General features: G+C 40.6%; 1 protein-coding gene across 8 annotated transcripts in view; it reads right to left on the reverse strand.

Annotated features, from left to right (window-relative positions):
• Positions 1-18,347, reverse strand: part of ATP11B (ATPase, class VI, type 11B) — a 62,393-nt gene that overhangs the window by 21,336 nt on the left and 22,710 nt on the right. For all 8 annotated transcript variants that reach the window (XM_014939872.1, XM_014939868.1, XM_014939870.1 and 5 more), the window contains exons 7-23: positions 18,236-18,339; positions 16,939-16,986; positions 14,068-14,132; positions 13,418-13,499; positions 11,695-11,845; positions 8,932-9,129; positions 8,485-8,643; positions 7,881-8,053; positions 6,594-6,662; positions 5,732-5,805; positions 5,542-5,645; positions 5,222-5,403; positions 4,291-4,494; positions 3,872-4,025; positions 2,008-2,110; positions 942-1,087; positions 77-136 (exon numbers count right to left, since the gene is read on the reverse strand). In XM_014939872.1, the coding sequence (XP_014795358.1) occupies positions 77-136; positions 942-1,087; positions 2,008-2,110; positions 3,872-4,025; positions 4,291-4,494; positions 5,222-5,403; positions 5,542-5,645; positions 5,732-5,805; positions 6,594-6,662; positions 7,881-8,053; positions 8,485-8,643; positions 8,932-9,129; positions 11,695-11,845; positions 13,418-13,499; positions 14,068-14,132; positions 16,939-16,986; positions 18,236-18,339 (2,076 nt within the window). The remainder of the gene's footprint in view (positions 1-76; positions 137-941; positions 1,088-2,007; positions 2,111-3,871; positions 4,026-4,290; positions 4,495-5,221; positions 5,404-5,541; positions 5,646-5,731; positions 5,806-6,593; positions 6,663-7,880; positions 8,054-8,484; positions 8,644-8,931; positions 9,130-11,694; positions 11,846-13,417; positions 13,500-14,067; positions 14,133-16,938; positions 16,987-18,235; positions 18,340-18,347) is intronic.

Genomic DNA, 18,347 nt, shown 5'->3' on the forward strand with positions numbered 1-18,347 from the left:
CATTCCCATTTTCTGTAGTTATTTACCCAGAGTGTTTCACACACATTTACCAAGGTGCGAGGTGTCCAGTACTTACTTGTTGTGAAAACAAACAGAAGAACTGATATAAAAATTGTGGTGTAATAAAGCACACATTCTGAAAAAAGAAAAGCAAAGGAAACAGTTAATCCTTAGTATATGCCTAAAAGAAACCGCTAAATGTAAAAGAAATTACTAACTCTTAACAAGCTGTAAAAATACAGAGGGAGAGGATAAAGCATTTCAGGGTTGTGCTTGGCAAAGTGAAATAACGTGCTCTGCGTGAGAGCACATTCTGTTTGTCCTTTAGGACAACGAAGCTGAAAAATATAAACTTGATTATATGTGCTTGATGAACACATCTCATTATGGGAGTATATGTAGTGTTACAGAGGAGGAGAAATCCATCCTTTTTCCCCTCAGCTCCTTTTTAAGAATTTCTTTGCAAAATAGTTTCCGTATTTCATTCCAGAAAGCCTGTGTCCAGCTGATGGGAGCAAACAGAAACAAACCCCCACACCCAACCCCATGCTCTTATCTGGAAATGAGAGCAACCAACAGAAGAGGAAAAGAAAAAAAGTAGCCAGTATTAGAATCTCAGAAAATTTCAAGTAGGATAGTGGATTTTGACTTCTCAAAACTGATGATCAAGTAAAAAAAAAAAAAAAAGAGGAGAGGAAAAAAGAGAAAAGGAAAAAAAAAACCCCTACACAAACTCACTGTGGCGTTAAACAGCCATTTCCAGGTGGAAGCACTACACAGTTTCACAGTTAAACCACTGTACTCGGTTGAAAAATAGCAAACAAAGCCCAGAAAGCACGTTTGAACAGAGATATTTAACCTGTTGCCAACAAAAATGTTAGATCTGAAATGAATTTCTTGCTGGGAAAGTCACACATTTTTCTGGGAACGTGAAGACTTACCTTATAAAAAAAGTACTGTACAAGGGTTGCTATTCTAATATAGTAAAAGTGCCCATGAACAAAAAGCAACTTGGAGAGGAATTTAAACCGTGCTATTGCATAGTCACTGTTTCTCACAGCTTGTCTTCCTTCCTTGCCCATGATTCCTGCCATATTTGGGAAATAAAACAGAAAACAAGTTAAACATTATAAAAATTAAAAGTTTAAACCCCCCCCCAACCACATACATCTGAAGCTACAGATCTGTTTTCCTGCACTTCAACATTATAATGACTTCAGCATCTTTCAGTTCCAAATGAAGGCGTTATTCCCCACACAACTTCAGGAAACTATTCATTTGATGGCGAGTCAAGTTAAAAAATAATAAAAAAGACAGACAAAGGACTATTTCCATAAGCCATTCTTCAAAAATATTTATGGAAAGACACAGAGATAATAACACTCAAGACCAACTCAAAACCAAAATTCCCAAAACATTATCAATGCATCATTAATTATCAATTTACTTACTATGTTTTGCTTCAGAGAGGTTTAATGGTGGTTGTGGCCAGATAAAACAATATAAGCAGAGGAAACTACCACGCTTAGCTGAGAATCAATAACAGCCTCTCAAGAGCTACAATGAAAGCCTTCTCCTCCAAGACAAGGTAGACACAAATGGCATTTCTACAGCAGTACAGACATGGTGCCAACAGCGGCAGGGTAGCACAAAGAAAGGTTGGAAGGTCAAGTTTCCACAGGAACTTAGAACCCAACAATGTCTGAAGTCAGATATTTCTAACTTCCAGTACCTGAAGCAGAGTAATTCTGAGACTCCAGCTACAGAGCACCTTTGCTGCTCTTAAGGCAGCATTAAGCAGGACCTGTGATCATTGGTAGATGACACAACAGACCTACAACCTGTGAAAGCCAACAGCCTTCAGTTTTAAATGTCACTAAAACTCTGTCCCAAGAGATGACTCAGATTAACATCCTCTCATTCACAGGTGCAAAAAAGTTAGAAGTTCACCTGTTTATAAACACTATTCATGACCTAATCCTCTACTACACTTTGCACCCCATTTACCTATGCCGACGTGGGCCTCTTGTATCATGCTCACGTCGTTAGCACCATCACCGATGGCCAACGTTATAGGTTTCTCTGGAGACGTTTTTAACAGTCGCACTACCTGGGGAAAAAGAAAAAGGTAGAAATGTTTGAATTAGGCAGATAATCTATCTACAGGCCATGCCTCTCACTGCTGAGTCTCTTGGTTACCTACCTGTGAATGTAATTACTGGGTAACGCTTGGGTAAAACACACCTTCGGCGTATCCCATGTGCAAATTCAGTGCTCCTTTAGAAAAGCTGCTTGCTTTGGGGCACAAGCCTTATTTAAATATCATGCCTGACTTGAGCTTAATTTGCAGCTCATATTTAGATGTTCTCTCACAACTCAATTTGTGCTTTATCATGCAAAACAGTCAAGTAGAAGATGGAACTGAATATTTACTCAGGGAGTAAGTACAGTAGAATATCCAAGGCAGGGCTGGAATGAACTGCAATACGCTTCCTTCCCTGCCCCTCCCTCCCCCCCGCCTGCATGCTGTTTGTTTCAGAGATTTATAGACTTCAGTGTTTAAAATTAAAAAGTCACTGCCATCAAAATTAGGTTTTACTGTACTTCATGACAAAACACAGGAAATAATGGAGATTATCCGCCAGACAGGATAAGAATTAAGGAAAGCATTATTGGCTGCTCTCTGCCAAATCTGGCAGTACAAAACAAACTATAAATCCAAATAAAACTATAAATCAAGTTAAATGACAAAATAAGAACAAGGACACAACACAGGCAAATAACTGCACCTTAAAGAGAGGGGATGGCAAGAATTTCAGCTAAAAAGAGTGTACGTAAGGTGGACCCATCCAATAAATTGCTTTTCTCACAAAAGTCACAAACAACTTAATAGCTTCAATTAAATGGTAATATTACACTAAGTTTTACATACAGCTGAGTGAAGTGGTTCTGAAGACTGCATTAAAATGCCTAAATGTTGGATGCAGGAAGAGTGGCCTCAAAACATGTCCCTCACGCTACAGTAAACCAGCCTGCTCTGTTCTGCACATCTAGGACCTCACATAACCGTTTCCTACCGCTTTAGGGGAAAAAGATGTCTTTTCCTTTTTTTTTTGACAAGGTATAAGAAGAAGAGTGGGAACCAGTGTCCTTTCAGAGGTTTAATATTACTGGAAATACATGTAAAAAGCCCTTAAAGCATAAAGATAAGCTAAAAGTATAGTAAATTTACAAATACTCCAATAGTTATACAATTGAATATTAGTCCAAAAAATGAAGAGAAGCATAAAATGAAGAGAGATCATTTCAAAAGGAAAGAAATAATATAGCTCTTCAGATGTTAGCTTTCTGGAGTAAAAAAAATAAATCGCAAAATCTGAATTTGATTTTTATCTGATCTGTATTTGAGTAAAATTTAGTGTGAAGGAAAAAAAACATCTTAGCAGAGAACATTAAGGCAAAACTTCCCTGGAGACTCGGCTTCAGCTTCCCTTCTACTTCCTCCTCAAATGTGGGTATTTCTTAAATCTTCAGAGAGCACATGTTTTCCCTACTGCTTTGTGAATTTTCAGTTTAGCTTTTTTGGTGTGGAGAAGCAACAGGACAGGCACTGCAGGCAGGTGATGGGGATCGCTGCTGATGATTAAAGATGAGCTTTTTTCCTGCACGGTGGCAGGATTTTGACTTTCTTCTCCACCCACTTGCAAATTTTGACAAACTCACGTAGAAACTTCTGAGGAAACTACTCCAGATGAACAGGATTTAACAAGGATGCCAAAAGTCACACAAAGCAAGCAGTTCCAGGAATCCTTGCCTCCTCAAAGCATGATAAACACACCTCCCAGACAGTCCTGATTATCCTCCCCCTCACCTTTGCTTTCTGAAGGGGTGCCATGCGACAGCACAACACTGCAGAGCAGTTTTTGCAAACTTCCATGAACAGTTTTTCATGTTCCCTGAGTGCAAGAGAGAGGCTGGTCCCGTCCACCACCAGGCCGTGCTGGATGACATGGTCTTCCTTTATTCTGTTGGGGGACAAAAATGTTGGCTTTGTATTGGTGTGACTGAAAAGTTTAAATTTCGTCATGAGCTATGCAGTTGCCCAAACAATAAACAAAGAAGTTAGCCTGTTAGGCTGCTTCTTCAAGTCTGTTGATACATTAATAAACAGATTTCTAAAAAGGCAGCTTCATGCGTTTGGCACATACATCAAAGAAATCGTCCTAAAATTTGAAAATAAAAGATTAAGCTAAGGTGATTGCTAAGATAGGGACGTCTGGGGTGCTGTACCTCTTGGCGAGCTGCCTCAGCTGCTCCGCACACGTGCTGTCTGACTTGTGCTGCACGAGCTCCAGGATGTTCATGGTCCTGTGGAAGTGGCCACAGGACAAACTGACGCTCACGGCCGTCTCGTGCTTGTCTCCAGTGAGCACCCACACCTTGATACCGGCCAGTCTCAGGGCTTCGATGGTTTCTTGGACTTTCTCCTGCAGTCTGGAAAGAAAACAACAAAAAAAATTTTAAATAACCGATCAAACACTAGACCAAAAAACCAGAGCTCCCACTGTAACTCCTGTGACCCCACCGTCAGGGTGATTTAAGACTGAACTGCCAATATTACAATATTACATCCATTTCCAGGGAATCACAGTCTGGCAGATGACATTCTGTTAACAGCAACAGAACAAAGGCCTCGACGAAACAAAAACTGAACTTCAATGCTGCCAAGTGATCAGAGCTTTGTAACAAGCACATCTTAATTTAAAGTCAGGCACCATTGCTGAGAAATTTTAAAACAGTCCACAACAATGACCATCTATGTGGTAAATGAGAGGCTTTGAAGTGCTCCATCAGTACACTCCTGTGTACAGCACACCCTCTGACTGACAGAATGCCTCAGAAAGCAGCTATGGATGGAGGTTTTCCCAAGGAATTAGCCTAAATATTTCCCTAAATATTTCCTACAATTATTCTGTTTCACATACATTAGGTGTCTCCTGATGAAGCACACTATGTGTCAGCGTTATCAAGCCAGAATCAGTTGGCACAACACGTGGTTTGAACGCTCCCCAAGCCCAAGAGCAGTGAACACACTAAACAAGACCAGCACACAACTTTTGGTGGTGGTAGGAGAGTATTTCACGGCACACATCATACTTCAGTTACAAATCCTAAACTCGCTATGGTTTTGAGCATAGTGAGCAGAAACTCCGTGGCATACTTGTCTTCTACTCCTGTAGCCCCAAGTAACTCCAGATCCCTCTCTATGAAGTTGAACACATCTGCTAATCTCTCCTCCCGTTGCTGTAAGGCAGTCCTGGCCTCATGCAGGCGTTTGCCAACTTCTTGGTACTCCTCGGGTGTGAATCTTCTGTAGGCCACGCACAAAGTCCTTAGTCCTTTCTGTGAGAAAATAAAAGACTACATTCAGCGTAGACGAGATTCTGACCTGACAAGGTGTCACCTGCAATTTGTTCACTTTGAGCCCCAGAACTTGTACTGGAAGAACTTCCCTCCCGTCAGCTGAGCAAACACACTCACCAAGGCAAATTCATCCACGTGTATCCTGGTCTTGTCTATTTCTCCACTCTTACTACGAGGAAGAATGGAAGATTCTGCTCCCTTTGTGAACAAAAGCTTTTCCCCTAAGAAGTACAACAGAACAGACTTTGAGAACACCCACTATTTAAGAAGTTCTCAACTGCAGCTTGTGCAACTTCTAGGCGCTTACCTGAGGGACTCTCTACAATGACACTCATCCGTCTGCGATTCGGATCAAACTCCAAAACATGAAGCAATTTATACCTGTATTTTGTGTTTTAATAGAAGAGGGAAGGGGAAGAAAACATTTTTAAGGGATAAATTTCCAATGACTTATAAATACACACTTACGCCATAGAGCTTTCCCCAAAGTGTCAGTTTTATACAGGAACTCTAAAAGCAATGCCATCGCTGTCGAGCAACAACCACTGTTATGAGGGTTCGTGCAGTTCATTGCTTTTCATCACTTCTATACATTTAATTCCATTCTATAAGAATAAAAGGTTCTTCTACCAGTAGGAACAGTTCCTTGAGGATGAGCTTTACGTCTGGAGTTTACAATCAGCTCCTACCTATTCCTTTATCCTTCTGTTATTAGTTCAGGTGTAACTTTGAAAACTACAATTTATTTCTAACACTTGTAAACAATCTACAGAGTTAAAAAAAAAAAAGTATGTGTTTCCTGATGACCAGGAAATAGTATTTTTTGTTACGTTACCACTAGTTTAGAAAATTAACTTCAGACATTTAAGCTTGAAGTACTGCCAACTGACACAGATCAGGTGGAGAAAACGTGCTATGACATACCACAGACAGACAATTATCAGTAATATTTCTGCTCAGTTTGGGGAAGTTTAAAATATATAATTAGATTATGCGTACACAAGTGATTCTGGGAATTTGTTGAACTTAAAGCACAAACTCTAAGAAAAAGGAGCACACTGTGGAAAGGCAAGGTTTTCTTATGAACAGAGAGGATTAAGAAAAGAACATGATATTGATCTTCACTGCAGTTCTGTACTTCAAAAGAACCAAGGAATAACAATGGGTACCTTTCTGGTTTTCCGAGACTTTTTACTTCCATACTGTCCCCAGTAGTTCCAGTAAAAACTACTCCAACCCTGAAAGGAAAAGAAAATAAGCATTTAATCATTAGTTTCAACATAACGGCGATTGTTTGAGGGAGGGGGAAGAAAATAAAAGAGAGAGATTCTTATACCCCCCATTACTGTTCTCTGTTTCTAGAGAAAATGAAGAACGCCCACTTTCTCCAGTATTTTAATAGCAACACACTCTGCCCCCTGTAATTTCTCAAGGGTTTGCATTAACATTTGAAAACCCTAAGCACATTATAAAGTGGTGATTTGTGTACCTTGTTTTTGTGTGTTTTCATACTAAACTGACAGTGCCAGGCCCTGGGGCTGTACAATCTGAGTGATTTCTGAGGTTGCCTTTACTGAATTTCACTGAATTTTTAGAGTTGGAAGGGACCATAGAGATCATCTAGTCCAACTCCCCTGCCAAAGCAGGACCACCCAGAGCTTGTCAGAGCATGTTACTCAGGAGCATCCAGGCGGGGCTTGAAAATCTCCAAAGAAGGGGACTCCACACCCTCCCTGGGCAGCCTCTTCCAGGGCTCCCTCACCCTCACCGTGAAAAAGTTCTTCCTCATATTCAAGTGGAACCCTTTATGTTCCAACTTGTGCCCGTTGCCCCTTGTCCTCTCACTGACAACTACTGAAAAGAGTCTGGTTCCCTCCTCCCTCAGCCCATCCTTGAGATACTTGTCAGCATTAATAAGGTCTCCCCTCAGCCTTCTCTTCTCCAGACTAAAGAGTCCCAGCTCTCTCAGTCTCTCCTCATAAGGGAGATGCTCCAGTCCTTGAATCATCTTTGTAGCCCTACGCTGGACTCTTTCCAGTAGTTCCCTGTGCCTCTTGGACTGGGGAGCCCAGAACTGGACGCAGGATTCCAGTTGTGGCCTCACCAGTGCAGAGTAGAGGGGGAGGATGACCTCCCTTGACCTGCTGGCCACGCTCTTCCCTCTGCAGCCCAGGATTCCGTTTGCCCTCCTGGCCACAAGAGCACACTGTTTGCTCATTGTCATTTTGTTGTCCACCAGGACCCCCAGATCCTTTTCCTCAGAGCTTGTCTCCAGCAGGTCCATGCCTAACCTGTATTGATGCCTAACATTCTTCTTCCCCAGGTGCAGGATCCTACACTTTTCCTTGTTGAACCTCATGAGGTTCTTCCTTGCCCAGGTCTCCAGCCTGGAGACCCGGAATTTCCTGCCCATGGAGGCAGTTCCTAGGCTGGTGAGTTCTGGGAGCCCCACTCACCGGCTGGCAGCTTCCACCAGGGCTTTCTCATCCGGGGAGGAGGCGTAATACTCCAGCGTGGCCGGCGACCCACCACCGTGCCAGGGCCCGTCAGCGCCGTCGCTCTGATCCGCACTGATCTGCACCGTGTGACACAGACACACCGCCTTCAGGAACAGCTCCTCCTCTTTCATCTGGAACAAAGGGAAAAAAAACACCTTCATATATAACGTTTGTAACATTCAGGTATCAACCCACTTTTAAACATATTTTTAAAGTATGTTTTTAATCGAAAATCTGCCAAGTATTCCATGTTACACAATCACATCTCAATGTGTTTAATAAATATTATTTATTCTGTAACACTTAGTAGCTTCAAACTATTCAAAAAATCTGTTGGTTTTTTTTTGAAGCATGCTGATGCTGGAAGTCTGTTTCTCTGAAATAAAACACTTTCTATCTAGGATGCCTAATGAGGGGGGGAAAAAAAGTCTTACCAAACTCTGCTGATTCAGAAATTCTAATTTTTTAAAACATGCTAATGCTAGAAGACTATTGCTCTGAAATAAAACACTTTCTATTTAAGATGTCTAATGAGGGGGAAAGAAAAAAAAAAAAGTCTTACCAAACTATGCCTATTTCCATCTGGAGAATCTTCAGAAAACCCCTCTGGAGTCAGTTTACCATTGACTTCTTGGTACTTTATGCCATTAATGGAGCACTCCCGAAACTGCATCTCGTTTTCAGTTAACGTACCCGTTTTGTCTGTAAACACGTACTCCACCTTTTGTAAAATAAAACCAAAACCAGACTTGGAGTTGCACGTACTTGTCAGAAGGAAAAAAAAAACCAACCCCCAAACCAAAACCGTCAACTCACACCATCCACACCCTTTTCTGATCGTGTAAAAGTTTTAACTTCCACCATGAGATATTTATACCTTACTTTCAAATTAATCACAAATCAATGTGCAACCAGGAATAAGTCTGCAGTGATAAATTTTAATATTAAAAAAGAGGTAGAAAATTGAAGGTTAAAAACAAAGGAAGAGAGACTGTAACTTTTACTCTACCTGTCCCAGCTCCTCGTTGAGGTCTGAAGTATTCACTTGCGCTCTCTGGTTTGTTTCTTCATGATAGAGGTCAAGATCCCAGCCAATAAAAAAAGATCCCAGAAACTTCTGCATCTCAACAGTCACATAAAGTGAAATAGGTATGATGAAATTGTAGAGTACCAGAAAAGCAAGAAAATCTGAAATAAATCGCAGGATCTACAAGAGAAAAAGAGAAAATGTAAAGATTACTGCAGGGATCTGGTGAAACATGTTTTCTTAGTCTCAATGGGTATGAAAAATGAAAAACTGAGAGGCAGAGGAGACGAGTCCCACGTACAGATGAGAGACACCACAGAGTGACAACACAGGCACTTCCAGTTTGGCCCAGTAACGCGCCTTCAGACTGATGCAAAAAACCTGCCTTAAGCTACAGCTGGATGTTTCCATCCGCAAGTTCATTAACTCCTGTTCTTTCTACTGACTCTGCCGGGAGGGCTGCAGGTAACATTAAATGTCACGGCGAGGCTGGTCTCCAACAGGGCTCTTGAAAGAGGTCTGAAAAAACCATCCCATCAACCAGCCCCACTCCCAGGCTTTCCTGAGGAACATACATGGTGCAGGCAAAAAATGTGTATTCTGTCTCATCAGAGGCACCTGGAAGTGCTCTGGAGAGGGTGAGGAGAGCTGGGTGACAGGGGGTTCCTCTCTGAGGGCCCTCCCCAGGGACACGGGTGACCCAGACTACGTGACAGGGAGACATGGGGGTTTCCCCAGCCCAGACTCCTCTCACGCCTCTTCACATCATGGGATTTGACACACACCTTTTGGGTATGTAACAGCAGAGAAATTCCTCTTTATTGGGTGTGACAATTTTAACAAACTCTGAAGTGCAGCATTAGAGTCTCTTTGAACTCTCTTTTTCATTCGCACAAACCCAGTATCTAAATTGATATCTAAGTTGATGGTTGGACTAGATAATCCTTAAGGTCCCTTCCAACCTAGACAATTCTATGATTCTAAATTGCACGTTGGGAAGACTCTCACCAATACTTGAATACTGAGCAAGGGAGAGGACAGATGAGAAAAACTGGGACATCTCTTCCAACTCTACCAGATATTGATGTAGGAAAACTTTTTGAAGAAAAGGAGTATAGAAGTAGTCAACAGTTTGCAAAGCTAAATGTTCTTCCTAATTAGGTAGTTTTGCTATAATTACTTATAAAAGTCAGTATCAAGAACTAAGGTGTCTGACAAAAGCTCTGGAAGTTCTGTGCCTTCAGAGATCCTCCAAATTAAACTAGAACAGGAAAATTAACTGAAAGCAGTAATTCATGTAAGAGAATGTCAGTGGGAGAGGGAAAAACGACGACATGGTAGAAGGAAAGTGACATTGCAGAAACACAGACAGCTCTGGAGGCTCCTGAAGGCAAAGGGAAAGGAATAAAGTCTGAGTAGATATTTATCCCGATTCTATCTGGAACTGGAAAGGCTCCCCAGGGCAGTCTGACTTATACTGCTACTACTGCAACTTCAGAGAAACCAAGAATTTACCTGACTGACCACTTCAAACAGTGGAGAGTGCACTAAGTGGGTGCAGGTACTAAAAATAAAAGTCACCAAACAATTCGAAAACTTTCAAATTCATTTAGTACTTTTCAATGGTGACACTTCTAGATAAGATTCTTTTAGAATACGTTAAAAAGTTCTCGATAACTGTAGTGATAATCTGAATTAATAATTGTAAATAAAGCAAAGCATTGAGATATTTTTTCCCAGCTAAGCCACAGACATACTTCACAGGACAAGCTTCTGAGAAAGCTGCACGTTCTACTGAAATGCTAGTGAAGTCTCAACTCTCCCTGAATCAAAGACATTCTCCAATTCCTTCTCCTTCCTTCCTGAACCACTAGGTACCAACCCTATGTTTCACTCTTCTTACGAAGCAAAGCAGAACTCTCCTGACTTCTCATTTAGACTTTTTTACACACATGGCACCCAGTGACTGCATTCAATTCTCAGCTCTCTAGGACACAGAGATGGTGGGTGTCAAACATCTGACACCACATCACATGTGGAAACTGGATTTCCAATTCTTCTGTGCTTTGAAAATCCCCTAGAGTTCTGAAAATCAGCCCCAACCAGCTCCTGAATCGCTTTGGAAGAAGGCAGAGTCATACAGAAATCAAGAATTAAGCAGAACACAGAAAAATACAGGGTGACTAAGACAGACACTTCTCACAACTGCAGACTTAAGGAGCACTTAACAGTATCCCTCCAATCTCTACAGGAAAGTGAGAAGGCAAAAGTGAGCTTGAGCAAAATCACAGCCTTACAAAATTGTCTGACCAATCTCAGCATCACAGAACGTCCAAAATGCCTGAACTGTGCAATCACTGCATGGAACGTGCACAAGAACAGCTGCCCTCCTCCTCTTCTCACTTCAGAAATGACAAAAGACACCCAAAAGAACAGTAACTACAATAAGAACATCAAAAACGTGTCCTAACAAACCCCAGCATTCTCAAAAATCTTGGTCTTTTCATAAAGGAAGAGAAGTCCTACCAGTAACAGAGGTAAGATATTTCTGCACAAGGATGAGGCTATGTGGGACTAACTCTCTTAAAAACACTGAGACAAGAACAGAGATTTGCAAGTGGGTCACGTGGCAGTTACACCTAAATCCCGGAATAGGGAAAAGGGATAATAGGGAAAAAGCAATATGACATTCAGTACATAGAAGTGAGGGTTCTGCAGATGCACAGCTGGGGAGAGCTGCCTTACCTTGCTGCTGTTTCTTTCGTGCTCCGTTTTTCCATTATACCAAGGCTCATCCCACTTTTCCTCAGCTTGCCACGCATACTTTAAAATAGTACTCAGAATGGCTTCAAAGAGGAGGATTATTAGATAAATAATCAAAAAGGAATTCATGGACCTACAAAGAGGCAAAAAAAAAAGCAACATCAGTTTACTTTGCTTAACCTTTTCAGACAGTGTGGTTACATGAATTGATCAAAAACGTATTGGACAATTTTATTTTTTTTTAGCAACATCAGTTTACTTTGCTTAACCTTTTCAGACAGTGTGGTTACATGAATTGATCAAAAACGTATTGGACAATTTTATTTTTTTTTAAATGTTTCCCATGTTTGAGATGGATAGAAGTTTCTACGTGACAAGCAAGTAACAGCAGTGAGAAGAAATCCCACCTCTGACTAAGATATACTCTACAGGTAGCAATACTGCCCCAGCTGACCTGTGTGTCCCCCCCAGTTGTCCACAATTCTGGAGCCTGCCTTCTCCTGCCCTGCCTGCAGATCTCACAGGGCAGCAGGGTACAAAGCACTGTGTAAACCCCAGGCTGCACCTCACTCTGCAGATAGACAAGCACTACCCTTTGCTTCTCATCATTTAGCCCAGGCCATGCCACGACTGGGATATACTCAAACCTACAGAATAGAAAGGCAATGCCTTTACAGGCATAAAGGCCAGAGCATCTTCCACCCCTTGCTGGGATGACTGAGCTTTTCCTGTGCACTCCACAGCTCTATTTGTATCTGGCTATAGAAGAATAATCTCTCTCATGTTTGCAAAAGCCTCCCAGAATTCTATCTCAGTTTCAGTAACTGGAATAAAGGCAATGTATCAGAACTACTTTTCCTTTTAAAATAATTCACGAGGTTCAATGTATAAATCTCTATTACAGTAACACTTACCCCATAAAGATTTTTAAAACTGAGCCCGTGACTTGTGCTAGAAGCAAGACCCAGTGCAAACTATATCCTTTAGACTATGTGAAAAGCAAAGCTATTTTCCATGCTATCAAATACTAGGATTCAGGACAAAGATTTGCAAGGAACAAAGACTTGGTTTCAACACATGCTCTTTAAAGGCATGGTGCAGTTTTACAGCAAACATGCACAAAGCAGCAGAGGCTGGGACTTTGGGGAAACTATCTCCAAGCATCTAGTTCCAGCTGCATTTCACCTATCATTAAATGACCTCCACATCTCAGAAACAAACCTACTGAATTCTGATACTGAACTGTCTTCTTCTGCTTTATTTCTATTTCAGCTTGAGTATTTCAACTTTATACACTACTGGTAAATCAACAAAGGATGAAATATCAAGAAACACATGTTATCTCTAGAGCTTCCTGCAAAGCAATTGCACTCTCTTCCCTTGCCTACAGCCCAGTGAGGAGAGCATCAGGGTTTTAAAGTTACCAAGGAAAAACTAAGTTAAAACTCTACAAATAAGAAGGATATTAGAAAATAAACATACTTTTCTACTGCTGACCGTTTCTGAGATTTACTCTTGTAATTTAGCTTCCTACTGACAGCAAAGCAATTGCACTCTCTTCCCTTGCCTAGAGCTTCCTGCAAAGCAATTGCACTCTCTTCCCTTGCCTACAGCCCAGTGAGGAGAGCATCAGGGTTTTAAAGTTACCAAGGAAAAACTAAGTTAAAACTCTACAAATAAGAAGGATATTAGAAAATAAACATACTTTTCTACTGCTGACCGTTTCTGAGATTTACTCTTGTAATTTAATGCCATCTTTGTCTCCATACCTGTATACACTGCAACACCTGGGGAGGAAGGTGAGGAAAAAAGAGTTACATTTTATTTTATGCAGATATACAATACAGAATTTTTCATTTTAAGAGACATGGGATAAAGTTGAAATGTGATATTACTTTTGTGTTTACTTCAGTACAATGTTTAGACAGGATTTGGTAAGTATTTGCATATTCTGCTGCAGTAAAACAGTACTACTGAAGTAATTTTAACACCTACTAAATCGCTGTTCGTTATTATGACTGTTCTGCTCTTCAATATGTATTTTATGGAAATCAGAAAGGTAAATCTCAGGAGAAAGTCTTGAACAATGGGTAACAGTAACAACAGTCATTTATCCATTGAAGTTAAGTTATTCCTTTATCAAACCACTTCAAATATTTTCATAGAGCAGAGCTGGAACTTTATATCCTTAGAGATTCCTCAGTGTAATATCATTACTTTCATCTATAATCATATCCCCTCAGGTAACACTCAGCAAGATTATTACAATTTCTTCAGCGCAAGTAGAATTAAAGCACAGTTCATTAACATGTTTTAAGAAGAGAATACTCTTTAAATATTTAGGTGTCTACAAACCAAATATTTCTTTAGTGTTTTTTAATCTTGCTCCACGAAGTAAGAGGCTTTCAGGCCCAAGAGGTCTAAAAAGAGATAGACATATTGGCATTTAGAAATTAATTGTTCTGTATTTTGTAGGATTAACAAAATCCAGTTTTCTATGCAAAGTTGTCCCACATCCCCCATGAATTCCCACCACAAGATCTCCAACCCCACCCTCACACAGGTCCATCTTCACTACTCTCTGTCAAACTCATCTACCAATTCAAAGCTATTCGTTGCAGCGAAACAACCAGATAGACACACCACACACACCCTTTCACTACCCTCTGTCAAACTGAAGTGATCTACTAATTCAAAAGCTATTCATAGCAGCAAAACAACCAGATAGACACACCACACACACCCACCCCCCAGTGCAAGTTCTGCTTCCTACGGCCAGAATAACATTTCATAAATGTTTTTTCCTCAGCCCTATGACACCACAATAATCCCTTCACTTCACTGGCCAAGTTAACTGTAACCAGGGCTGGGAAAGCAGAGCTCCAGTGAGAAGTGTGGTTCATACAAGGTCAGAGCTGCATGTTCTACTCCAGTGGCCGTATCCTCTTTAGGAACTGCCAGCACGGCTGGTTTGAAAGAAATAAAAGGAAAAGTGCATTTGCTATTTTTGCCGGTGTTTCAAATGAAAGCAGAAAGTGAGCAGCCCAGGCTGACCCACTGGGCAGAAGCAGAAGAATTAAAGATACACCAAGTGCTACCGCGAACAAGCCCCTGGGCTGCTCTCACCTTCCCAGAGGCTGTACCACAGGCACAGCCACCCTTACACAAACCAACCTCCTATCCTTGAAGGTCCGTTGAAAGCATAACCTAGAGCTACTCAAAAACACCCCCCAAACCCACACCCCACTTCCCACACTTAAATATTTAATTGAAATGTTACTACAAACGTGGCAGTTCCCATCACAAATCCTGCGTGCACAGTTACACACCTGGACTGTGAGAGGGTCTTTAAATTACACACATATATGTTAATATTTTAGGCTAGACTCAAACCTCAGCTGAACTAAACCAGACTAAATGATCAAGTGTTTTGTTGTATTTTTTTTAATAAGAAGCCTAATGTATACTTCTGGATTCATGTGCTTTTTGCAGTTTGTAAAACCAGTCTGAGAAGCCCCAAATCCAAGCTGGAATCAGTGCAGGACAGGCCAGACAAGCTGATCTTTGGCAGCCAGAAGACACAGCTCCCACCAGCAGTCGGGACTTGCCGCTGTTTTTCACACTCCCTTTAAACTGGCTCTGTTATTTGTTGTCAACTACATTATTTTGATAGACGATCCCAGAGCAGAACCTGTCAAGCTTGGCAGTAATGAATTCTGAAAAGTGCAGTAGCACATAAGGCGACCTTGAGAACAGCCCAGTGGGGTTTTGGAGGGGTTTGGGTGGGGTGTTTTTGTGGAGACGGCCAAAGCATTAGACCTGGGGCAAGTGACATTCCCGTAGCTTTTGTGACACCACTGACAAATCACTGCTTCACTCTGAACCCCACGTCGTCCCTGGCTAAACCTGAGAGGTCTCTGCCAGCATCAGGTTGAAGAAGCTGCAGTTCTTCAGACTGAAGGCACACATTACATGGAAATAATACTGCTGTAATATTCCATTCAGATAGGAACGGCACCAAAACCAAATAAAGAACTGTGTTAAGGATAATGTTTTGGACATTAGAAGAGGGAAAGAATCGTAAGATTTACCTGTTCCTGTGACACATTCAAAAAGCTGCAGTTCTTCTTCAGACTGAAGGCACACATTACATGGAAATAATACTGCTGTAATATTCCATTCAGATAGGAACGGCACCAAAAACAAATAAAGAACTGTGTTAAGGATAATGTTTTGGACATTAGAAGAGGGAAAGAATCGTAAGATTTACCTGTTCCTGTGACACATTTATATGCCATAACATAGCTCCTCACATTTTAAGATGAGGTGACCAAGTGTTTTGAAAGCTTGATTACCAACAACTCTCAAGAGGAAACAAATGCCTTGATGATATATACTGCTGACAATCTGGCCATTTCTTCCAAGAGATTTCCCTGTTGTTATTTCAAACCATGACCTTTCTCACTCCTGTTCTTCCTACTTTCTCTCCTGTTTTGGTGGGGGGAAGCGGATGAGCAGCTGTGGCTGCAACCTGGGGCCAACCCACCACAACTACCCATCCACATGTCGCTCTAAAAGTGCCTTCACATCTTTATTTTCATATTTTCACACATGTTTAGGTGAGTGCCTCTGGCAGGCAGGACAGCAGGGGGACAGGCTGTGAGCACATGATGACGTGCACTCAATTGTGTGTTGACTAGTGCAGATGTAAGCATTTCTCTTTACAGTTCAGGGAGTATGGTAGTTTGAAATATATACTAAAAACTACAAAATTGTTAAAACAGACCAATATCTTCTAGGAATTTCAACTGCAAAAACACCTGCTCAGTGCCTCTGATAAACAGGTAACAGGGGATCTGTAGCAGTCTATGTAAATCTGCTACTGGAAAACGCTTAAGATCAATAAATGTTTTAAATACCAAATAGCAACAAAGTCACCAGCTGATTACCAGGGGCTAAAAATTCCCCCCTCCAGAACCGCCTCGCTCTCCAGAACTGTCCCATTAAAGCTGAAAAACTGGATAGTAATGATGAACTTTCTAATTCTAATTTTTCTAATTTCTAATTTTTTCTCATTTCCATCTGAAGTACGTAGCTACAATCGATACTTTCAGTAAAAACACCCCTCCCTTTTGTATATTCAACAGTAAATATTTTTTTTGTGATGGTCGTGATTCTGACCACCTCTGTCAGTTCGAAACATTAATCTGGTAAAATTTTACTTACCGTACGATTTCTTCCATTTGTTGACTTATAGTTATTCTTCCAACAAATCTATAAAAGATGGCCATACATTAGAAATAGCAACATAAAGACTCAAAATGTGAAGAACTCCTCTATATTTACAAAAAGTTATTAACGGTTGACAAGTACAAAATAATCAACTTTTATTAACAATCAAACTAAAATGATGTGGTAACACTGGCAATTATTTTACAAGAGAGACCTAGGAACAGAAATATTTCTCCTTCAAAAGAACAGTCAGTCAAGAAAGTCCATTAGGTTTCATTAATAAAACCACAAAATATGTTTCTTACTTAGTTAAAACAGATTGTGACTTCCTGAAGTTTCAGTAAGAAATAATTCCTCACCAAACATAAATTAGCAAATTACCCATCAGAAATAGTAATTTTTCATTTAATGAAGCCAATCTACTCTGTTTTTAAAATCTGAAACTTGCATATTTACCACGACCACAACTACGAATAGGGAGATAAACTTCTCCAGTGATTGTACCTTAACTTGACGTGCTCTACAAACTCCAGTTCAAATATTTGAACAACTATTCAAACTACGTATCTTAGTTTTTAAGAACTTAATATTTCTCAAAGATCCCAATGCTTAGTTAAGAATAACTGGTGTGATACACTTGGATTTTGAAAACCACTACTTGACACAATTCAGCAGCAACTTGGCTGGGAATATCACTTTTGTTAGGTATGGTGCTGTGTTACAGGGACCAGGGCATTGCTTGCTGACTTCAGGTGCTGAAATCAGATGGTTTTAATCTGAATTTTTGCTACTGAAGAATGGAGTTTGAATCTCCTCTTGAGCATAAGCAAAATAAACGTGACCAACATATATCCTTGGGATGAATATAAGCTTACAACCACTTGCTCTGTTTTAAGTTAATTCCACTAAAAACCCCAACCATATAGTACTGAAATCTCCTGGCAGAGCCTTATGCAAGTCTTTCTCCAACCTGCTCAGACTCAGGGGCCATTCAACTTTCCAAATATGGAAACAAGTTTACTGGTTGGAACAGAAATGTACAAAATGTCATGATTAAAATGCAAAAGGCAAATATTATCCTGTAATTTTTGACTTATTACCGAAATGCTCAAATTTAACTTGTTGCATGCAACTTTCAGTAAGTACATAAGTATAAACACGCTAATTATTAAACCCTAAAATTGAAGCAGATGTCTGAAGCTATTTTAAACCAAGCAAGATCCGTAACATTCCTAATATTAGACACTTCATGTTGATTTAATTTCAAAATATTTGCTAGTAAAGGCAATACCTGTACAGATCTGCCTCTGGCTGCTGACACTCTATGACAGCTACAAGTTTGTCCAGGTTGGCAACAGACTGTAACACGGCTGTTTCTGGGACCGCGACGTGCGTCTGGAAAA

This window comes from Calidris pugnax, unplaced genomic scaffold (genome assembly GCF_001431845.1).
Source record: "Calidris pugnax isolate Ruff unplaced genomic scaffold, ASM143184v1 scaffold94, whole genome shotgun sequence".
NCBI classification, from domain to species: domain Eukaryota; kingdom Metazoa; phylum Chordata; class Aves; order Charadriiformes; family Scolopacidae; genus Calidris; species Calidris pugnax.